Source organism: Oncorhynchus masou, chromosome 12 (genome assembly GCF_036934945.1).
Source record: "Oncorhynchus masou masou isolate Uvic2021 chromosome 12, UVic_Omas_1.1, whole genome shotgun sequence".
In the NCBI taxonomy this organism is placed as follows: domain Eukaryota; kingdom Metazoa; phylum Chordata; class Actinopteri; order Salmoniformes; family Salmonidae; genus Oncorhynchus; species Oncorhynchus masou.
Genome location: NC_088223.1, coordinates 74,390,369 through 74,415,351, shown reverse-complemented (window position 1 = coordinate 74,415,351; position 24,983 = coordinate 74,390,369). Strand labels below are relative to the sequence as shown.

Sequence of the window (24,983 nt, the reverse complement as noted above, 5' to 3'; positions counted from 1 at the left end):
TGATATTCAACAGAAGTCGACAGTTATTCAGTAATTATGACAATTTGCTTTTACTGCCCCCATTATCTGTTACTTTAATTTCTAGTCAAACCTGTTGTCCCTGCATCAATGTGTACAATGTGTGGGGAGTTTGGGCAAATGTAACTTTCTTTCCCTATCAAAAGTGCAAATTACTCCCACAGTTATTTGAAGTCTGGGCTATCCAACTCCAAAAACACCCCTAGAAGTCTTTAGTTTGGGGGAAGGTTAGGTTACCACATAATGCAAATAACTCTGTGGCAGTGACATATGTCAAGACCCACCCACACAGTTTACATATACAGTCAAAATTTTGGACACACCTACTCAGTCAAGGGTTTTTCTTTATTTTGACTATTTTCTACATTGTAGAATAATAGCGAAGACATCAAAACTATGTAGTATCATGTAGTAACCAAAAAAGTGTTAAACAAATCAAAATGGTATATTTGAGATTCTTCAAATAGCCACCCTTTGTCTTGATGATAGCTTTCACCACTCTTAGCATTCTCTCAACCAGCTTCATGAGGTAAGTCACCTGGAATGCATTTCAATTAACAGGTGTGCCTTGGCATTCTCTCAACCAGCTTCACCTGGAATGCTTTTCCAACAGTCTTGGAGGAGTTGAGCACATTTTGGCTGCTTTTCCTTCACTGCGGTCCAACTCATCCCAAACCATCTCAATTGGGTTGAGGTCGGGTGATTGTGGAGGCCAGGTCATCTGATGCAGCTCTCCATCACTCTCCTTCTTGGTCAAATAGCCCTTGCACAGCCTGAAGGTGTGTTGGGTCATTGTCCTGTTGAAAAACAAATGACAGTCCCACTAAGCGCAAAGCAGATGGGATGGCGTATCACTGCAGAATGCTGTGGTAGCCATGCTGGTTAAGTGTGCCTTGAATTCTAAATAAATCACAGACAGTGTCACCAGCAAAGCACCATCACACCTCCTCCTTCATGCTTCACGGTGGGAACCACACATGCAGAGATCATCCGTTCACCTACTCTGCTTCTCACAAAGACATGCCGGTTGGAACCAAAAATCTCAAATTTGGACTCGTCAGACTAAGGTACAGATTTCCACCAGTCTAATGACCATTGCTTGTGTTTCTTGGCCCAAGCAAGTCTCTTCTTATTATTGGTGTCCTTCAGTAGTAGTTTATTTGCAGAAATGTGACCATGAATGCCTGATTCACACAGTCTCCTCTGAACAGTTGATGTTGAGATGTGTCTGTTACTTGAACTCTGAGGCTGGTAACTCTAATGAACTTATCCTCTGCAGCAGAGACAACTCTGCATGGTGGTCCTCATGAGAACCAGTTTCATCATTGCGCTTGATGATTTTTGAAGAATCTTTCAAAGTTGTTGAAATTGTCCGTATTGACTGACCTTCATGTCTTAAAATAATGATGTACTGTCGTTTCTCTGCTCTTTTCTATATACCACCCCTACCTTGTCACAACACAACTGATTGACACAAACGCATTAAGAATGAAAGAAATTCCATAAATTAACTTTTAACAAGGAACACCTGTTAATTGAAATGCATTCTGGGTGACTACATCATGACTACCTCATCTGGGCAAGGCAATGGTGACTACTTTGAAGAATCTCAAATATGAATATAAAACTTTTTAGGTTACTACATTATTCCATATGTGTTATTTCATAGTCTTGATGTCTTTACTATTATTCTACAATGTATAAAATGGTAAAAATATAGAAAAACCCTTGAATGAGTAGTTGTGTCCTAACTTTTGACTGGGACTGTACATGCATGGGCAGCACTTTTGACTGGGAATGAAAGTTACAGATTGTGGTTTAAACATAGCAAATACGTTGCCATAAAAATGTCAACATCATTCAGTTCTTAATTTAACTGTGGGTTGAAAGTTCCGGTAACAATTTACTTGAAGTGTGCAGGTGTAATCCATTATGCTGTTAGAATGCATCATAAGACTTGTCATAAGAATGTATGGCCCCCTTATTATTATCTTATAATTACTCTCATAATCATACTTACTAAATAAGCCATTTTGAGTCACTTTTAAGAAAATGTCCTACATTTCCTACATAGATGGACATATTATAAATGTATTATAATGATCAATGAACCTACCAGGTACCACCCCAAAGCCATAAACACGGGCACCCTCATAGATATCATCCTAACCAGCTTGCCCTCTAAATACACCTCTGATATCATCCTAACCAACTTGCCCTCTAAATACACCTGCTGTTTTCCTGAATATCCTGGAAGGATATTCATCTCATCCCGTCAGTAGAGGATGCCTGTTTTTTTTTTTATGCCTTCCTCACCATCTTAAATAAGCATGCCCCATTCAAGAAATTTAGAACCAGGAACAGATATAGCCCTTGGTTCTCTCCAGACATCCAGAACACAAAAACATCCAATGGCGTTCTGCATTAGCATCGAACAGCCCCCGTGATATGCAACTTTTCAGGGAAGCCAGAAACCAATATACACAGGCAGTTAGAAAAGCCAAGGCTAGCTTTTTCAAGCAGAAATTTGCTTCCTGCAACACAAACTCAAAAAAGTTCTGGGACACTGTAAAGTCCATGGAGAATAAGAACACCTCCTCCCAGCTGCTCACTGCACTGAGGATAGGAAACACTGTCACCACCGATAAATCCACTATAATTGAGAATTTCAATAAGCATTTTTCTACGGCTGGCCATGCTTTCCACCTGGCTACCCCTACCCCGGTCAACAGCACTGCACCCCCCACAGCAACTCGCCCAATCCTTCCCCATTTCTCCTTCTCCCAAATCCAGTCAGCTGATGTTCTGAAAGAGCTGCAAAATATGGACCCCTACAAATCAGCCGGGCTAGACAATCTGGACCCTATCTTTCTAAAAGGATCTGCCGACATTGTTGCCACCCCTATTACTAGCCTGTTCAACCTCTCTTTCGTGTCGTCTGAGATTCCCAAAGATTGGAATGCAGCTGCGGTCATCCCCATCTTCAAAGGGGTGGGACACTCTTGATCCAAACGGCTACAGACCTATCTATCCTACACTGCCTTTCTAAGGTCTTCGAAAGCCAAGTCAACAAACAGATTACCGACCATTTCGAATCCCACCATACCTTCTCGCTATGCAATCTGGTTTCAGAGCTGGTCATGGGTGCACTTCAGCCACGCTCAAGGTCCTAAACGATATCTTAACCGCCATCGATAAGAAACAATACTGTGCAGCCGTATTCATTGACCTGGGCAAGGCTTTCGACTCTGTCAATCACCACATCCTCATCAGCAGACTCGATAGCCGTGGTTTCTCAAATGATTGCCTCGCCTGGTTCACCAACTACTTCTCTGATAGAGTTCAGTGTGTCAGATCGGAGGGCCTGTTGTCCGGACCTCTGGCAGTCTCTATGGGGGTGCCGACTCTCTCTTCTCTGTATGGACCGACTCTCTTCTCTGTATACATCAATGATGTCGCTCTTGCTGCTGGTGAGTCTCTGATCCACCTCTACGCCGACGACATCATTCTGTATACTTTTGGCCCTTCTTTGGACACTGTGTTAACAACCCTCCAGCTGAGCTTCAATGCCATACAACTCTCCTTCCATGGCCTCCAAATGCTCTAAAATACAAGTTAAACTAAATGCATGCTCTTCACCGATTGCTGCCTGCACCTGCCCGCCCGTCCAGCATCACTACTCTGGACGGTTCTGTCTTAGAATATGTGGACAACTACAAATAACTAGGTGTCTGGTTAGACTGAACTCTCCTTCCAGACTCACATCAAACATCTCCAATCCAAAGTTAAATGTAGAATTGGCTTCCTATTTCACAACAAAGCATCCTTCACTCATGCTGCCAAACATACCCTTGTAAAACTGACCATCCTACCGATCCTCGACTTCGGCGATGTCATTTAGAAAATAGCCTCCAATACCCTACTCAATGAATTGGATGCAGTCTATCACAGTGCCATCCGTTTTTTCACCAAAGCCCCATATACTACCCACCACTGTGACCTGTACACTCTCGTTGGCTGGCCCTCGCTTCATACTCGTTGCCAAACCCACTGGCCCCAGGTCATCTACAAGACCCTGCTAGGTAAAGTCCCCCTTATCTCAGCTCGCTGGTCACCATAGCAGCACCCACCTGTAGCACGCGCTCCAGCAGGTATATCTCTCTGGTCACCCTCAAAAGCAATTCTTCCTTTGGCCGCCTCTCCTTCCAGTTCTCTGCTGCAAATGACTGGCACGAACTACATAGCCCGTCTAAAATTTAGCCCCAACAACTACCTCTCCCCCTACTGTATTTTTTTAGCTACTTTCCACCCCATTATTTGTATCTCTACCTTGCACATTCTTCCACTGCAAAGCTACCATTCCAGTGTTTTACTTGCTATATTGTATTTACTTCGCCACCATGGCTTTTTTTTTGCCTTTACCTCCCTTATCTCACCTAATTTGCTTACTTTGTATATAGACTTATTTTTCTACTGTATTATTGGCTGTATGTTTGTTTTACTCCATGTGTATCTCTGTGTTGTTGTATGTGTCGAACTGCTTTGCTTTATCTTGGCCAGGTCGCAATTGTAAATGAGAACTTGTTCTCAACTTGCCTACCTGGTTAAATAAAGGTGAAATAAATAAAATTATAACAAGCATGCAAGCTTTCATCAAAGGCTTTCCAAAGTAAAATTAATTTTTACAGAATTAATTTTCTACTTTTGGAAATGTTAATGTGGCTGTCTGCAGAACGTATTCACACAATACATAGTTGTTCTATGTCAGTTTCAACCTAAATATTTAATCTCATCAAATTTCACTGTGGTTTCTCACGAGTTTGTCCTATCTTTAGACAAGCAAGTTTTTTCACTGTTACTTTGTTGTCAATAACAATAGCACCTTTTTTTTTTGCTAGAATGGACAGCATACTGTAGAAATCTCCCTCATGTTGGTATGTCACAAAAAGTGTTAGCTGAATATACCTTGTGTCCTTCCAGATTGTTTGCAGCCGAGCAGCCCCTGAATCTCTTTGTGATGAACCTGCCCCTGCACACCTGAGCTTGACTTAACCCTGTCCAAACATGAAACCCTTTCTTATTTTCTTTGTGAATTGATTTCATGTGATACGTAGTTAATTCAACACAATGTTATTTTCTCCAGAAGTTACTATTTTCTATGCTTTGCTGTTTTCTTCTCAGCTATTCTGTTGGATTCCTTGAAAAGTCAAGAGTATTTAGTGTTAAGTTTAGTAGAGTGAGTTGGTGTAATGGTAAACATACAGTGTTGGTGCCAAATGGTGCTCATGTTACTGTATAAAAGCACATGGCACATTATATACAGTACATACAGTAACATACTAGAAGTATAATGTTGTATATGTGACCACCTGTAATTTTACAGCGTTGTAATCAAACCAGTGAATCTATATGACCAGGAGAACCCTTATGAGGTTCTCACTTTTACATACGTTTATTGTCCTCATCTGTTGTACTGCTAAAAGTCATGCTATAACCAGTGTTCATACATCTTTGTCTCGTAATAATATGAGCGGTGACAATCTTAACATGAAAAATGGCACATTCAGTAAATGTCATACTATATTGAAAAGTGATTTTTATAGAAACAAACAAGCCAGCATATTACAGTTCTATCTAGACTGAAGTATGTGTATAGCATTGCTTGTAATAGCTATTTCTATGTATTCAACTTGTTGATATAGTTTTAGATATTATGAACCACATGAGTAGTAGATATTGAATAGCTTGCTGGAAGAATCTTGAATGTGGGTTGTGCTCTGCGTCCAGTGGCGTCAGATGTGTTTGCCTGTGTCACACACACTCTACTTGAAGACTCTGCACCACGACAGACAGTGCCTTCTGCGGAGAGAGAACGTACGCGCCTCATACGTAGCAGAGAATGAGAACGTCATTGCTTTTCAATGCGGGTCCTCGACTGTCAGTTGCCTTAGAAACTCAGCCCCTCCATTGCCACCGCAGCCATCACAAGCACAGCTAGGCCTTAGTGATTCAGCAAAATAGAGAGACTGAAAAGCCTCAGCCTTACATTGTATTTTGGTACTCTGAATAAAGTATTATCATATCGTCCAGATTTTTCTCTTTTCTTTTCTGGAAAATGCTTGTTGTTCCTCATTTCTTGGTATAACATAAATACTCTCTTGACTAAATGGGCTTTCAAATATCTTCCTAATGAATAAAACCCATACAACTAATAACAAACACGTAGTCCAATTTCTACAATGAGAACCTTAGAATGAACTGTATTCTAAGTGGATATTCTTAAATTCAAATCACAATTTGAAATACAAATAACATGCATGTCAACACCACATATAAATATAGTGAGAACAAGGCTCGAGAGTATGTGGTCCAGGGAAGTTTGAGTAATAACAAGACTTATCGAGAAAAAAGGAGGGGAAAAGGGAGAGATGCCCACTCTGCAAAAGATGGTCACCTGAGTCATCAAGATGGCCGTGTCTGGGCAATGGGAATGTGTGGGAGGGGGGGGCATGTTAGAACCAACCAGAGGCAATGACTATCAAGAGGTTTATTAAAATCTAAGTAAATGGAAATGTCAGGTGATACAACACACACATTAAGCATTGCTATTCCACTGACAGACACTTAATTAATGTGACTGACTTCACATTAATTACACTACCATGACTGAACAATGAAAATATTACTCAATCAGAAACTAACAGGCAGACATGATTTATAATCGGCACAGTCTCCTGTTGAGCTGTTCCAAGTGATGCGGTTGAGCAAATGGAAAGTTAATAGACACCATAGACTTAACCCTGCACATAAAATATACTTTACTCAGTGGGTCATCTGACTCCATACCAAGATCATGCACCTATGACTCAACAATTTATTTATAATGTTGCGTAGGAGAGCAGTCCAAAACTCTTAAGTTACTGCTGCACATGGTCCCTCCATTTCCATCCTCTATTCATAATCAGCATAATCAACATTCAATCACTGCCTTGTCAGATCAAATCATTTGCGCATCGTAGCAGTGTCTGTAATCCCCATTTAAACTTCAGGCTCAAACTAAACTTATTCAGATAAACAATTATGACAATATTTATTTTGTTACCTAAATAAGAAACACTTATAGTCAGAGCTTGGCTCTTTAAAAAAAAGCATTTTTTATGGATACATGTGTCATCTCTGATTGGAGACTTTATTTTATTTATTCCATCGTAATTTCCAGTTAAAATGTTGCCTGGCAGTAAGGGCATCGACAGAGGTGCTTAGTTTGGTTGTTTGCTGAGTCATGTTAAAGGAGGTAGGTGAGCAGGCATTGACTGGCCTTCTGTCTTTCCATTGTTTCTCAGGTCCTCCTCTGGTAAGGTGAGTCCGGAGAGTATGCGTTCCATGGGACAACCATCAGAGTGTTCTGAGGACGGGCATAGCATGAGCCTGAAGAAGATCCCCCCGAGTTCTGCGAAGAAGGAAGAACTCTCCCTGTACAAGAAAACCAAGCGAGCAATAACGAGCAAAAAGTACAGCGTCTCCAAGTATGAAATGGAGGCAACCACGCCCATTGAGCTGATCAGCCGAGGCCCTGATGGACGCTTCGTCATGGACCCCAGCGACATGGAGATGATTTCCATCAAGCCCCGGCGAATTGAGGGCTTCCCCTTCGTTGAAGAGTCAGACCGCTATCCCGAATTCCGCCAGTCGGATGAGGAGAACGATGATCCCGGGCCCATGCCCCCCGTCATGGCAACCCTTCGACCTCACCAAATCTCCCCCATCTCCAGCCAGGAGTCTTACCTGCAGCCACCAGCCTACAGTCCCCGCTTTCAGAGACCTATGGAAGGTATGACCATCATGGAGAGCAGTCGGTTTGAGGCCACGGGGCAGATCCAAGGCTCCCTGCACCACAGAGCCTTCCCCCAGAGCCACGATCACTTCTATGGGTACCTTGGCAGCCCTGGGGAACCCGACCCTCCACCCCCTTTCTACATGGTAGACACCAGCCCTCTGAGCTCTGTCATGTCATCACCACCTTACCACCCCGAAGGGCCCTTTGGTCAGCACTGCATCCCTGAGGAGATGGGGGAAGGAGATATTCATCACTATGCCGTCTCAAGCTGCCCCCTTCCCCTGACGCTTACCTCTTCCTCTCACTCCCCGGAGATCAGGCACAGACCCGATTTCCCCTTTGCAAATCTGGAAAGGCCCCACTTCATTTTCCCACCCCACCAACCTTTGCATCTCCACCGGGAACCTTTCTTTCCTCCTCCCCATGTTATTCCCCCTGGCGCTCTCCAGCCATCCTCTCTCCAGGTGCCCTGCTATCCCAGTGTTCTGCAGCTGGAGGTCTCAAAGAGTTGTCCAGGCAAGTCTCCCAGCAAGGTCAAGCCTCAGGGCCTTCCAGTCAAGTGTTTAGCTATGCAAGAGGCTCAGAGTCTAGGGAAGCTAAGACACATAAGCTACAGTATGGGTGTGCCGGTTTTGCCTTACCCCGACCCAACAGCCCTCATGGGCAGCCCTAGCACATTCAGTAGCCTGGACACCCGGTGGTTTGAGCCTACCCCCCGGCTCAGCCCCAGGCAGGCTCGTAGAATGGAGCCTAGCATGATGGTCCTCCAACCTTCCCGCCTCTCGCCCCTCACCCAGAGTCCACTTAGTTCCCACGAGGGCTCCCCAGAGATTCTAGTGCGACCGCGTCCCCGTCCTAGCTTCGTCCAGCCCTCCATACCTCCAGAGATGTCTGAGATCACCCTGCTTCCCCCCTCTTCAGCCAGCTTCTCTCGGAGGTCGTCTCCCTCTTCCTCTCCCGCCCATGGTCAGGTTAGCAAGAGGGCAAGTCCCAGCTTCCGCTCCCACATGGCCTTTGCCACCTCAGCCACAAGCTACCCGTCTCAGTCCCCATCACCCCCCATGGAAAGCAGCAACATGTTTGGGCAGATCCCAAGTGATCCCATTGGGCAGATACCATCCCAGAGGAGAACTGAGGAGGAGGTCCTTCCGTCCGAGCCCTCTCCACCCCAGTTTTCAGCTTCAGGGTAGGTGCACTAGGCCTTCAGAGAGGGATTTACTTGTTATCTGCCCCATTACCAATTGCTTTAACTTGTTAGGTTGCACCTTGAGTTCTGAATGCAGTTACATTGAAGACAATTTTGGTTCTACTTTTAAAAGCTAAATGCACTTGTCAGGAAAATTTGGGTTGGACTACATACAACTGTCAGTTTTTAGAGTGAAATATCAATATATATTTTTTCTTTTTTTCTTGACAAATGACTTAATCAAAGGATAGAATTTATGATGATAAATTGACTAGGGACTCTTACATTATTCATTGCAATGTAATTTTGCTGTATAGATTTATTTTATTTGGGAGTTCTGATGTTTTCAACTCGATCAATGCTGCTTTTCATGTCAGACATCAACTTTCAAACATCTTTCCATTGAATCTGTGAAGCACTGTACCAAACTTGTCTTTTGACAAATCCCGATTGTTAATTTTCCTCTAAATTCGGACTTGGTGGATCAACTCCTTTGTGACCTAACAAGAGAAATGATTTGCTTCACAGATTACCTTACAGACCTTTCGGGGCTACAGTAAGTCTTTGGAGAAATTGCCATTATTATCTAAACCATTTCAAATGCATTGTGCAGTTTGTTTGATACAAGCCCCTAAAAGCCTGGAATCAGAGGGACATCACCACAGGATCCCTGGTTTTCCATGTGTGTCATGCTTTACCCTGTTTTCACCCAACAGGAGGAGTCCCATATGTGCATCCCAATTGACTCTCAGACAAAACAAACACCATTGCTGTGTCTAACTCTTAGGCCTTTTAGGACTCGGTATTTATCATGCAGAGGGTACTTTTATGAGAGTCCATCTCAGCAGGCACAGGGGGGTCCATCCTCGTCCTTAGTAACCTGACTGCATGAACTGCCTCTTCCCTGAACCTTCCACCCCAACCCCATCTCTCACCCACCCCTCCATTGCTCCCAGGACATCCCTGGTCTGACTGCCAGGGAGGCTTGTTGGGCGAAGCGTGTTGCAGGGATCTGTCCGCTTTCATGTGTTGCAATGTCTCCATCATTATTGATTAGAGGCAGTTGGTGGTTCTTGATGGCTCCTGGAGTCTTACCTGCTTTGTTTTTGATTGATCTCAGCTATCTGGGCAGCGTTGTTGTGACCAGGTCCTCTACACCACAATAGGTAAGGGTTGGATCCATGTCTGAAGGGGGGGGGGGGGGGGCAGCAGGTGGGGCTTTGAATCACCTCGTCCTTTAAAGGGGAATACGATTCTTTCGGTCTTGCTTTGTTTAGTTTGTTACTCCAAATCAACTTGCATTTCCTTTTTTTCCTTTTTTCAAAGTACTATGCATTTTGAGTCCTACAGTCTGCAATAATGTATGCATTCTGACATAAACATGCATATGTCACCCTTTATGATAATTGATTTGGAGGTTAGACACATACAAAGCCTTCAGAAAGTATTCATACCCCTTGACTTATTCCACATTTTATTGTGTTACAGCCTGAAAACAAAATGGATGTTTTTCCTCAACCATCTACACCAAGGGTTCTTAAACTTTTTCCGCCTGGAAACCAAATGAAAAATGCTGTGTTTTCCTGGGACCCAAGCTTAGTAAAATATGCAACTATACGTAAATATCGGTACATTTCTTAGCCCTTCTGCCAAAAAAAATGCAATATAGACAAAAACAAATAACAATGAAATACCCATAAATATATTTTCATGATTATTTTTCCCCATTAAAAACACTCCTACATACTAATACATACCTGTCTCGGTTGGAACTGTTAAAGTACAATAAATAATTTCAATCTTAACTGGAATACACAGATTGATCACATCACACAGGATGTATAACAGAACACACACACACAGGCTTTTTGATGTGCAACCCTAAGTAACAGTACAAAAAAAAATGATCAGGCCTATTGTACATCTTACTGTATAAATTATTGTTGATAGAATGTCTAGGTTGGAACGGTTGCTTTTAAAATACATATGTTTTATTCTGAACTGGAATAAACTGATTGATCACATCAAACAGATGTAGACCAGAAAACACACACATACACACAGTTCTAATGAGAGGTGGGCTCAGTTTTTGACAGTGCAACACTGAGGTCATGGTCAGCATTGACACTGTTTCTGTACTTTAAAAAATATTAGTTGTATTTTAACAGCAACAGTTCCAAGCTAGACTTGTTTCCAACAATAATTTATACAGTAAACTGTACAGAAGGCCTGATACTTTTTCATCTTCATCTGTACTGTTTCTTAGGGTTGCACTATCAGGAGCTAGTTAACGTAAACTCACATAAACTCGTACATTGCCTTGGTCCGTACAATTGCCCTTATTTTAGCGCCCCCCCCCCAAAAACATAATACTTCCAGATCAACTGTAATGTCAATACCATTGTAAAACACAATTTCTCCCCTTTCCAACAGAACCAATTACATGACCTAAACACTGCGTGATAGTGAGAAGGAGAGATGTCGTGTGGGAAAATGGCTTTTTTCACTCGATCTGTCCAACTTATCACCTTATCGCCTCTAAAATGTAAATAAAACACTATAAAGAGTTTATATAACGTGTCATTACATGACTATTTGAAGGTTTGTGTCGAATTTGAAGGGCAGTTTATAGGGCGGTGCTAAAGTGATCTAGTAAAGTAAACCGCGGCTTTGACAATGATGATCGCATGCAATGACTAGGTCTCCCCCCTTACCATTTCTTGATTTTAAAGGATGAGAGAAGTGCTACCCCTGGTGGAGAGAGATTGTAAGACATAAATAGTTGCTTTATGTGTGCTGTACTTTGCGACATGACATGTCCCGATGTAACGGAGGGTCCGTTTATTCAACTTTTCTCCAATACTATAGAACTATAGAGCCATTACCATGTCGATCAACGCTTTGAATAGAAACCTAGTTCACACCCCCGATTTTGAAGTCAACACAGTCTCATTAGTTTTCTTTGTAGCCTCGATTGAATGTCGTGGTTACGCACATTTGTACGGAATGGGGTGAGTTTATGTTACCTTGCTTTGGCTAACGTTAGCTATTAGCTGTGTAACGTTACAAGGCCAGGGGATTGTTTGAAAGAGAAACTCATATCTACTACTATGAGATAGTACTCCCTTATTTCTGCTTATAAAATGAAAACAATGCCTTGCTAGTTGACTTACTTTTCCACTTTCGAAGCAATTGCCTGAAGCATTCTGCCCTGTTCTGAAATAACACCCTGGGTTTACCGTTATGTTGTGCCTGGATGTTTGGTCAGGACGTGTCGTTTAATTAATTTGTTCGTTGAGAGACTCATTACTAAGCACTTCCCCACACAAAACACAGTGGGAGCTCCTCGTTATTTCTCAAAGTTTGTATGAAAGAGACATAAAGTCATTATTGTATTTGCGTTTCATTACGATTGAGCTCAGTCAGAACTTGTGGCTAGCATGAGTCCATTTCATTACAGCGGTGAGTGATGGTGAGTGGGAATAACAAGTCAGTGGCTTGAACGGAAAACTGCAGGAAAAAGATCCGGTAAACCGCGAAGCACACGGGCTTCTCCCAATACCTCCCCCACTCAAGAAGCTGCCAAACTGAGCAGAGACCGCTGCTAAACAGAGATCGCAATGAACCGAGAGCTGCAGTTGTTCTTGGCCAAGTCAATTCCAGTAATTTATTATATAATTATACATTTACGTCGCGACCCACCATTAACAGGTCCCGTCGCAACCCATACTTTAAGAAACGCTGATCTACACACACAACCCCATAATGACAAATTGAAAACATTTTTTTAGATACAGTACCAGTCAAACAGTACTACTCATTCCGTGTTTTTTCTTTATTTTTACTATTTTCTACATTGTAGAATAATAGTGAAGACGTAAACTATGAAATAACACATATAGAATCATGTAGTAACCAAAAAAGTGTTAAACAAATCAAAATATATTTTTGATTTTTGATTCTTAAAAGTAGCCACCCTTTGCCTTCGTGACAGCTGTACACATTCTTGGCATTCTCTCAACCAGCTTCATGTGGAATGCTTTTCCAACAGTCTTGAAGGACATCCCACATAAGCTGAGCACTTGTAGGCTGCTTTTCCTTCACTCTGCTGTCCGACTCATCCCAAACCATCTCAATTGGGTTGAGGTCGGGTGATTGTGGAGGCCAGGTAATCTGATGCAGCACTTCATCACTCTCATTTTTGGTGAAATAGCCCTTACACAGCCTGGAGGTATGTTTTGGGACATTGTACTATTGAAAAATATATTATAGTCCCACTAAGGGCAAACCAGATGGGATGGCGTATCACTGCAGAATGATGTGGTAGCCATGCTGGTTAAGTGTCTCTTGAATTCTAAATAAATCACTGACAGTGTCACCAGCAAAGCACCCTTACACCTCCTCCTCCATGCTCCACAGTGGGAACCACACATGCGGAAATCATCCGTTCACCTACTCACAAAGACACGGCAGTTGGAACCAGAAATCTCAAATTTGGGCTCATCAGAACAAAGGACAGATTTCCACCGGTCTAATGTCCATTGCTCATGTTTCTTGGCCCAAGCAAGTCTCTTATTATTATTGGTGTCCTTCAGTAGTGGGTTCTTTGCAGAAATTCAACCACAAAGGCCTGATTCACACAGTATCCCTTGAACAGTTGATATTGAGATGTGTCTGATACTTGAACTCTGTGAAACATTTATTTGGGCAGCAATCTGAGGTGCAGTAAACTCCAATGAACGTATCTTCTGTAGCAGAGGTAATTCTGGGTTTTCCTTTCCTGTGGTGGTCCTCATGAGAGACAGTTTCATTTATTGAAAATGAAATACAGAAATATTGTCACGCCCTGGTCTTAGTATTTTGTCTTTCTTTATTTATTTGGTCAGGCCAGGGTGTGACATGGGTTTTGGTATGTGGTGTGTTTTTGTCTTGGGGTTTTTCACAGGTATTGGGATTGTAGCTTAGTGGGGTTTTCTAGCTTAGTCTATGGCTGTCTGAAGTGGTTCTCAATCAGAGGCAGGTGTTTATCGTTGTCTCTGATTGGGAACCATATTTAGGCAGCCATATTCTTTGAGTGTGTCGTGGGTGATTGTCCTTGTTACTGTCTGTGTTACTTTGCACCAGTATAGGCTGTTTCGGTTTTCGTGTTACGTTTCTTGTTTTGTAGTGTTTGTGTTTAGTTTAGTTTAGTTTTTTTTATTAAACATGAATTTCAATAGCCACGGCGCATTTTGGTCCGACTCTCTTTCACACTAAGAAAGCCGTTACAGAATCACCCACCATAACAGGACCAAGCGGTTTGGTGACAGGCAGTGGCAGCAGGAGCAACAAGGTCTGGATTATACGACTTGCGAGGAGATAGACAGGTGGGCGGTCGACCCAGGGAGCGTGCCGGAGCCCGCCTGGGATTGGATGGAGCAGTGCGAGTAAGGTTATAGGAGAATGGAGTTGGAGAAACGAACATGGCGGCGTGGAAGGAAGCCCGAGAGTCATCCCCAAAAATTTCTCGGGGGGGGGCTCAGGGAGAGTGTGGCAGAGTCAGGAGTCAGACCTGAGCCAACTCCCCCTGTTTATCGTGAGGAGCCAAGGAGGAGACCAGAACCAGAGCCGGTGTTGGAGGTGAGCGAAGCAGAGACTGTGAAGGAGTTAATGGGGAAATTGGAGGAGAGAGTTATGAGGGAGTTGCTGTGTTGATGCTTTAGGCATGGAATTCACCCGACGGAGCGTGTCGGGGATTTGATGGCACCTGGGTCATCGCTCCATACTCATCCTGAGGTGCGTGTTAGTTGGCTGGTGAAGATTGTGCCAGCCTCACGCACCAGGCCTCCTGTGCACCTCCCTAGCACCTCCCTTGCACGTCCTGTGCCAGCCCTGCTCTCAAGATCTGCAGTACGCCTTCACGGTCTAGCCCATCCTGTGCCACCTCCATACACCAGCCCTCCGGTGGCAGCTCCCCGCACCAGGCTTCCTGTGCATGTCCTCGGCCCAGTACCACCAGTGCCAGCACCACGCACCAGACCTTCAGTGCGCTTCGCCTGTCCAGTGCTGCCAGAGCCTTTCTCCTCTACAGCGCTGCCGGAGTCTCCCGCCTGTTCAGCGCTGCCAGAGCCTTCCTCCTCTCCTGCGCTGCCGGAGTCTCCCGCCTGTTTAGCGCTGCCAGAGGCTACCGCCTCTACAGCGCTGCCGGAATCTCCCGCCTATTCAGAGCTGCCAGTCTGCAAGGAGCAGCCAGAGCTGCCAGTCTGCAAGGAGCTGCCAGTCTGCAAGGAGCTGCCAGAGCTGCCAGTCTACATGAAGCTGCCAGAGCTGCAAGGAGCTGCCAGTCTGCAAGGAGCTGCCAGAGCCGTCAGTCTGCATGGAGCTGCCAGAGCCGTCAGTCTGCATGGAGCTGCCAGAGCCGTCAGTCTGCATGGAGCTGCCAGAGCCGTCAGTCTGCATGGAGCTGCCAGAGCCGTCAGTCTGCATGGAGCTGCCAGAGCCGTCAGTCTGCATGGAGCTGCCAGAGCCGTCAGTCTGCATGGAGCTGCCAGAGCCGTCAGTCTGCATGGAGCTGCCAGAGCCGTCAGTCTGCATGGAGCTGCCAGAGCCGTCAGTCTGCATGGAGCTGCCAGAGCCGTCAGTCTGCATGGAGCTGCCAGAGCCGTCAGTCAGCATGGAGCTGCCAGAGCCGTCAGTCAGCATGGAGCTGCCAGAGCCGTCAGTCAGCATGGAGCAGCCAGAGCCGTCAGTCAGCATGGAGCAGCCAGAGCCGTCAGTCTGCCAGGATCCGCCAGTCAGCCAGACTCTTCCAGGTCAGCCAGGATCTTCCAGATCCGCCAGTCAGCCAGGATCCGCCAGTCAGCCAGACTCTTCCAGATCCGCCAGTCAGCCAGGATCTTCCAGACCCGCCAGTCAGCCAGGATCCGCCAGACTCTGCCAGGATCCGCCAGTCAGCCAGGATCTTCCAGATCCGCCAGGATCTTCCAGATCCGCCAGTCAGCCAGACTCTTCCAGATCCGCCAGCCAGCCAGGATCTGCCAGAGCCAACTACCTGCCTGAGCTTCCTCTCAGTGCCGAGCTTCCTCTCAGTGCCGAGCTTCCTCTCAGTCCCGAGCTGTCCCTCAGTGCCGAGCTTCCTCTCAGTCCCGAGCCGCCCCTCAGTCCCGAGCTGCCCCTCAGTCCAGTGAGGCCCTTGGTGAGGGCTACTAGGCCAAGGTCGGCGGTGAGGGTCGCCTATCTAAGGACGCGAGGAAAATGGACTAAGACTTTGTTGGAGTGGGGTCCACGTCCCCCGCCGGAGCCGCCACCCTGGACAGATGCCCACCCGGACCCTCCCCTATGGGTTTTGGTGTGCGGCGGGAGTCCGCACCTTGGGGGGTGGTTCTGTCACGCCCTGGTCTTAGTCTTTTGTGTTTTCTTTATTTATTTGGTCAGGCCATGGTGTGACATGGGTTTTGGTATGTGGTGTGTTTTTGTCTTGGGGTTTTTCACAGGTATTGGGATTGTAGCTTAGTGGGGTTTTCTAGCTTAGTCTATGGCTGTCTGAAGTGGTTCTCAATCAGAGGCAGGTGTTTATCGTTGTCTCTGATTGGGAACCATATTTAGGCAGCCATATTCTTTGAGTGTGTCGTGGGTGATTGTCCTTGTTACTGTCTGTGTTACTTTGCACCAGTATAGGCTGTTTTCGTGTTACGTTTCTTGTTTTGTAGTGGTTGTGTTTAGTTGTTTTTTTATTAAACATGAATCTCAATAGCCACGCCGCATTTTGGTCCGACTCTCTTTCACACCAAGAAAGCCGTTACAACTATCTTATTTATGTAAGTATTCACACTCCTGAGTCAATACTGTACAAACACCTTTGGCAGCGATTACAGCTGTGAGTCTTTCTGGGTAGGTCTCTAAGAGCTTTCTACACCTGATTGTGCAACATTTGCCCATTATTATTTTCAAAATTCTTCAAGCTCTCATTGCTTGACAACCATTTTCAGGTCTTGCCATATATTTTCAAGTAGATTTAAGTCAAATCTGTAACTTTTCCCCTCAGGAACATTCACTGTCTTCTTGGTAAGCAACTCCAGTATAGATTTGGCCTTGTGCAGAAAGGTGAATTAATCTCCCTGTGTCTGGTGGAAAGCAGACTGAACCATGTTTTCCTCTTGCATTTTGCCTGTTTGCTTAGCTCCATTCCTTTTTTTTTATCCAGAAAAAAAAACTCCACAGTCCTTAACGATTACAAGCATACCCACAACATAATGCAGCCACCACTATGCTTGAAAATATGGTGAAATCCCTGAGCGGTTTCCTTTCTTCCCGGCAAATAAGTTAGTAAGGACACCTGTATCTTTGTAGTGACTGGGTGTATTGACACACCATCCAAGGTGTAATTAATAACTTCACAATGCTCAAAGGGATATTCAATGTCTGCTTTTATTTATTTTTTACCCATCTACCAACAGGTGCCCTTCCTTGTGAGCCATTGGAAAACCTCCCTGGTTTTTGTGGTTGACTCTGAGTTTGAAATTCACTGCTTGACTGAGGGACCTTACCGATAATTTCATGTGTGGGGTACAAAGATGAGGTAGTCATTCAAAAGTAACGTAAACACTTTTATTGCACACAGAGTGAGTCCATGCAACTCATTATTTGACTTGTTAATCACATTTTTACTCCTAAACTTATGTAGGCTTGCCCTAGGTAGCCTGTTGGTTAGAGCGTTGGGCCACTAACCAAAAGGGTGCTGGATCAAATCCCCAAGGTAAAAATCTGTCATTCTGTCCCTGAACAAGGCAGGTATCCCACTATTCCCTGTGCACTGTGGATGTTGATTAAGGTAGCCCCCCACACCTCTCGGAAGACACATTTCAGTTGAGAGCATTCAGTTGTACAACTCACTAGGTATCCCTTTCCCTTAACAAAGGGATTGAATACTTATTGACTCAAGACATTTCAGCTTTTCATTTTTAAATGATTTGTAAATATTCAGAAAAAATATTCCACTTTCACATTATGGGCTATTGTGTGTCGACCAGTGACAAAAAAAAATCTCAATTTAATCAATTTAAAATTCAGGCTGTAACACAAAAAAACAGTGGAACAAGTCAAGGGGTGTGAATACTTTCTGAAGGCACTGTATCACTGACACAACTGCATGCTTGAGATGAATGCTAACAACACTATTATAACATTTTTCGATGAATGTTTTGGTTAATAACCATGACAGCTGACAGGTACATATAAAAAGCTGAAAGAAAGTCCTTGCACAAGCAAGGCCCTGACAAAAATGTTATCTGTTCTTTTGACCACAGAAGCATTATGTATTATGGTGTTACTTTGGCAGCTTAGCTGCACTTGTCCTTACTTTTTGGTGCTTTCTTTTGTGTCCTCATTAAGAATAAGCAGTAGATATCAGAGGAAATATATATGTATCTGACAAAGACAATTACAATTGTAATAGCCTTTTTCTAAGCCTACCCAATGTTATATTATAGATTGTCCAGACTGTAGTAGCTTGTCTCTCTAGTCTAGTCTTGTGGGTTGTGGCAATGGGCACTTTGTTATGTCCTCTTTGACTTGTTACATTCTTAGCATTCCTCTCAAGCAGTAGACATACTATCCTATACTATCCATACTATTTTATATGATTGGCAGTCGAAACTCCCTAAACTTCAAAACATGCAAATAACCTAATTACACTTGTAAGTTTGGACTGCAGAACAGTTCTCACTACCATGTGAAGCAAGTGTCCTTCCACAACTGTTGACACACTTTCTTGATATTGTGGGGAAAGTAGCATTAGCCCAGGGTGTGAGGGGGACCAAGCACCCCTGGTTTTAGGTCCACAGTCCTATGAAGTGCTTTTATATAATAATATAATATATACCATTTAGCAGACACTTTTATCCAAAGCAAAATGCAGTCATATGTGCGTACATTTTAAGTATGGGTGGCCCCAGGAATCAGCCCCACAATCCTGGCGTTGCAAACGCCATGCTCTACCAACTGAGCCATACCTGACCACTTTTCAGAGTATTCCCCTTTAAAGTCCTGTTCCATGTGCAAACTGCCATGCATGCCATCGCTAAATATTTATATTCAGTTCCCCCCCAAAAAACAAATATCTGAATAAACTCTTGTTACATTTGTTGTCCGAGTGCTTCGTTTTGGTTTTGGCTCATTTTTCGTAATGTGACTGTTCCCAAGTAGCCATTTTCCCCTCCCGCCATCTCTCCCTGTCAGCATGGTGAAGCCCATTGTAGACAGTATCCATGTCTATGAATACATATTGATGATGCTTTGTCGCTCAGCTGTGATTTTCCCCCTCTTTTAAAAGCCTTCAATTTCTCTCTGCAGGCACAGCTGGAGGACAGCCCCTTTGTAATGCTATTTGTTTTCGTGTCTTTTGAGGAACTGGTGTGTTGGTGACAGAATTTGTGGGCTGCCGTTTTAAGGTGCCTCGGTATCTGGATAGGGATACTCGTTCATGTTCTACAAATGACAATATTGTTTCAGATTTGCAACTGTTCTTTTCAGAATAAAAATGGTAAAATAAACCATAAGAAAGTGTTGCTCTTTACACTTAAGCTTGAAATCAAATTCCATTTTTATGGTTAATTTTTTATATATATATCTTTTCACTCCCCTCTGAAAATAACATGTGCAAATATTTTTTTCTAAATGTTTAAGCACTGTAATAATCTTGTATACCTCACCTTGGAATAAATTGACGCATCACAACTTTGTTACAAGGATGATTATATTTTTTAACAGATAGTGTAAAATACAGGAACACCCTAGATTCAAGTCACACAAACATACCTCTTGATTTCGTTTGGCCGAACTATTGGCTTTGTTCAGTCAGAAACCTCAGGTGTGTCACATTGCTCCAAACGTTAGGTAATGTGAAGCAGAACTCATAAGGTTTGATCCTTGGACTTTGAGGGCCTCTCATGCAGACAGAGAGGTCCAGTAGACAGATGTTCCTCAGGGTTACGTGTCTTCTCCCTCCTTTTTTGTTCAGAAATCGTCGAGGTGAGCCGAGTGCCCCTGCGGGGTCTGAGAGGTTTGATGCATTGAGGTACCAACGTATTAAAAAGGCCAAGAAGATGATGGTGGTCAACAACAACAACTCCAAGTCCAGAAGAAAAACAGGTGAGTCCTCTGGCGTTGTGGTTATATGGTCCTGACATAAGACAATGATTGAATAACATGCACATTTTGTGGCATACCGCTCTTATGACAGAAATTGTGTCTGGCAGACTCAGATTTGTTTTCAGTAGCCATATATATTTTTAGAGACTTCACCACAGCAGGATTAACAAGGACTTTCTCTTTTACAGGCGCCAATCAAATTACATATATGCATCATACGATGCTATCTACTCAGCGGCACGCCACTATGGTGTGATTAAGGTACCATGGTGTGATATTTTCCCCATCTCTGATACCCAGCCGTAGTGGTGGTAACACCAAGGTAGTTCCCTCAATGAGTTCTGCAGTTCTCCAGAAACCTAACTTTGACACCAACTTTCACCATAGTCATGACATAATTTCTAATAATACTTACACAGGTATCAAATGACTGTAGATGATCAGTTAATACAATTTATCTTTTGAATCATGCAATTGAACGTCTCACTTATTCATGTTGCATTTCTAACTCATTAACTTATTTGAACCATTGTAAGAATTTTTTTGTTGCCCAACAACTACCTTATTTTGGTCCCAAACATGTAGGTGCTACTTTGTAGAAGCCCTTTAATGAATTTGAAACATTCAAACCAATAGTGTCATTCATCTGACATTGAAATGCATTTATGGACTGTTGGCTAGCTCGCATTTGCTAAACCTAAATCCTACTGTAGCTATCCAAATGTGTTAATTTATTATTATTGAGGATGGGGACGTTATGATGATGTAACCCGAGTAACGTTTACATTTTGCTGATTGGGAAGTATCTACTCTCCTAGAGTATTGTGCGCAAATAACCATATTGTGGTGGTATGGTGTGGTGAGTGGTACGGTGTAAAGTATTTGCCTTGGATTGGAACTGAGCTCATTCTCTAATTCAACCACCCTTTTTTCTGACCCATGGTTTCCTGTGTGTTTTGCATGCCTCACCTTCCGTCCCAATGTCTGTCTGATAGCACCCAGGACACTTACTCTCCACCTCTGCCCTCTTATCCTGACCTAGGGCTCGCTCACCTCTGACCTGTATGTCGCTATCCCCATCCTCCAGGTGTCTCCACCTTTCAGACCCAGCAGGACTACACCTCTCAGGTACTCCAGCCCGAAGAAGCTCTCTACCTCCGCAAGAAGAAGAAACGGCCAGTCAGACAGGACCCGTATGCCCGCTTCTCCGCTCTGCTGTACCGCCGCCCGCCCCGGGAGGACCGGAAGGCCATTTTGGCCAGCATGGATAACATGGACCCAGACCATGCCACTCTCCTCTGACACTGGGGGAGTCAGGTTACACTCTTCCCTCAAAATGCCACAAAACCCCACCTGGAAAATGACCTCTCAGTCTAAAGCGTTGCTCATTCCCCAGCATCAATCAATGGATTTAAGTTCCTTTTTAAAAAGAAGTTGAAAGTAAAACAGTGGCTATCCAATGTTTCCAAATTTTTACTCCAGTGCAAAACATTTAATTTGAGGGAAGCAATACTGTGTGCTACAACAGATTACTTTGAAACAAATGTTCGAACCATTTGGAAAAGGACCCGTCTGAGGTTTTCACTTTCTATCTCATCTTTATACTTCAGTACAGGCGTAGCCCATAGTAAATACGGTCCATGAAGCCTAGTAAGGTCTCAGTTTACAGCACCTTGCTCACCTGAGTATCCTCACCTGCCTCACTCTGCTAGCCCTCGATCACCTCCCAGAGACTCTCCCATCCACACAGGGTTCTCACTCAGATCCTACAAAATATACCTCAGAGCACAGGACATGGCACCACAACGAGGCTCAGCTAGCTGAACACAACTGTATTGGCGTGTATTTTTTTAATGATCTTATAACTTATTTTAGCAGGGTTTGGTTGAAATTTGACACAATTTTAATAACTCCAAATGTGAAAATCCAATTGGTAACTGTCACGATCGCATTAGGAGCGGACCAAAATGCAGCGTGGTATGTGTTCATGATGATTTTTAAAGAAAGCACTGAACACTGAATACAAAACAATAAACGAATAAGACGCTATAATGAGACCTGTGCTGACACAAGCAACTAACATAGACAATCACCCACAAACAAACAGTGACACCCAGGCTACCTAAGTATGATTCTCAATCAGAGACAACTAATGACACCTGCCTCTGATTGAGAACCATACTAGGCCGAAACATAGAAATCCCAGAATCATAGAAAAACAAACAGACTGCCCACTCCAACTCACGCCCTGACCATACTAAATAACGACAAAACAAAGGAAATAAAGGTCAGAACGTGACAGTAACAATATATACCAACATTTGATTAGGTCGATGTAGGTCTACTATAAGTTGTAGAATGATATCATGCAGATCAAAAATCTATCCCTGGGCTCTGGTCTTTTGACACCATAACTGAAGTGTTCATAATGGCTATTAGGGAAATGGAGCATGTTATGCTTCACATATTTGATATGTTGTGGACATACAGTATCCATCATCAAGTATTCTCTTGGAATCGTTTAGAAGATAATTGTACAGTTTAGTTATTCTTTATAAACATTCATTCAATTTTATTCTCCCTTAACCCCATAAAGGACTGGTGAGTATATCCCCTTATGGGGAAGATCTGTCATAAAGTAAGCACAAAAGCTCATAGATCTATTTTGAATAGGGTGAGGGGAAGGGATTACATTGGGTTTATGCTCCATTTGAACAGAACAGGTACTACACTCTAGGCTACTGTACATCTCTCAAGGCATACAACCTCACACACTCTACACAATACAGTTACTATTCAGGTTGGACTTTGGTTGTGTCATCGTCTGGGAAGGAGTTTGCACTGGAGCAAAAGTTTGTCTTTTGCCATTTTGCTAATTAATGTTTGTTTTTCTCTTTATTTGATGCCATCTTAACTTGTACTAATATACTTATGTAGCGTTGTGAATAGTTCCGAGGGCTCCATATCCTATTTAAAAAGTACTATAGTAATGCCAAAAATACTACAACTTCCTTAATCAATAAAAACATCACGTGTACTGTAATGAGAGGAGGATAGGATTTTGTGCCATAGTATACTATAGTATTTTTTCATTCATATGGGCCTGATTCGATGAACAAGGGGCTTATGATGGCCTTTATAGGGCTTCTTCTGGTTGCCCCCTTCAGTTTTGTTTATTTTTTGGGGGTCTTTTTTAGTAATTTTGTTCTCAATTGTTCATGAAAGTAACTGCCTTTGGTGGCCATTTGCTTTATTTGTAGCCTTGGCATCTTTTTGTCTTTGTGTGCTTGGAATTCCACATGGCTGTGATGAGAAGAATGTCGACACTTGTCTATTTTCCTTCGGAAAGATCAATGGAGGAGCTTCTTGTGGAATTATGGCTACGCAGAGCTGCTAAAGTTTTTATTTTCTTAAATGTGTTTTCCTGTCATTGAAGGGTGCTTTTTTATAAATTGTTCTGTATTATCATGTCGATATAGACATATCTAGGCTCGTCAAGGCTGAGCTGTGTCTGTCATGGCAATGGGGGGTTGATCTGGTGATAGTCAGAAAATGAGAGGTGTGTTTGGAATGGTTTCACCCATACATGTAGGAACACAGGAGCTGCTGTGCACTGGAGTCCAATTGCTCATGTGTTTTGGTTCAACTGTTTGGTTCACTGTTGGTTTGACATTTCTCTGAATTATGTAAAGCAGGCACTTAGATTTGGGTATATTAACACATTTCCCTCATTGGGTATATTATTGATACTGTACAATAAAGGCACTTAAAGGTACCCCCCCCCCCCCAAAAAAAAAAAAAAAAAGATTTTTGGTATCTGTTTCATTACTTCATTGTTGTCACTTCACTTTGTCAACAATGGACTAATGAAACAAATATCAAAATATAGTTTTTGTTTGGAGTTTTCCTTTAAGAGTTGCAACTTCAGGTGCTAACAAACTCACCAAAACTGAAAGTGGTATTTCTACTTGCAGAGAGATTAGTAATTTCAGAGGAATGACAGCTACCACATATATGAAATTATACTGTAATTGATCATACTTGATGTTTTAAGGTTGGTGCAAAACAACCATACGCCTTTCAACATCCATCTTGGTGCTTCTTAAGCTGGATGTGTACATTGAGTCCAAGAGAGTCTGAATCATGGATACCAATGCTCATATTATGTTTATTTTTTGCCGTGTAGAATTTATATACTTTGCCTGCATATGTATTTTACATCATAAACAGATTACATATTGTGGATGCCTAGTCATGTACCTTAAAGAGTTGAAAGAAAGACGAGCAAAATTTCTAAAGAAGAAACTCTCAAAGTTATTCTACGATGGTTTTATGGAGCCAGGTTACAGTCTGTTCTGTTGGACTTCAAGTGAGAAACCTCAACTGAGGAACAAGTGTGTCAAATGGCCACAATTTCTTGACTTTTGTTTGACAGTACAGGACTTTTTGGATGGTTTATTATCAATTTGTGGCTAAACTGAACCTGAGTGTTACATTGCGTAGTCGGCAGGATCAGGATATTCTATTTATCAGTAAATCCCCCACGTTGCACTTGTAAACACATGACATTGAGTACGGTTACATGCACACAATAATATGATTATTGTGGATAGTCAGATTAATATAATAGTTTGATTTTAAAAATGACATATTTTCAAGAAGAACGATTTCCCTAATTATCCTGTTTACATGGACACATCTGAAATCAGACTGCCTGATGGCACTCTGATAAATGCAGAAAATCGCCAATCAAAATAAACGTTCTACCACAGCGACCATGTTATTTTTGGGAAGCATATTTGATTCTGAGTTCGG

The 24,983-nt window shown here is 43.1% G+C and overlaps 1 protein-coding gene across 1 annotated transcript in view; it reads left to right on the top strand.

Moving 5' to 3' along the window:
* Window positions 1-24,411, top strand: part of LOC135550804 (protein turtle homolog B-like) — a 187,968-nt gene extending 163,557 nt beyond the window's left edge. The window contains exons 18-20 of the mRNA XM_064981929.1: window positions 7,362-9,041; window positions 20,038-20,168; window positions 21,256-24,411. Of these exons, the coding sequence (XP_064838001.1) occupies window positions 7,362-9,041; window positions 20,038-20,168; window positions 21,256-21,470 (2,026 nt within the window). The 3' untranslated portion in view covers window positions 21,471-24,411. The remainder of the gene's footprint in view (window positions 1-7,361; window positions 9,042-20,037; window positions 20,169-21,255) is intronic.
* Window positions 24,412-24,983: the final 572 nt, after the last annotated feature.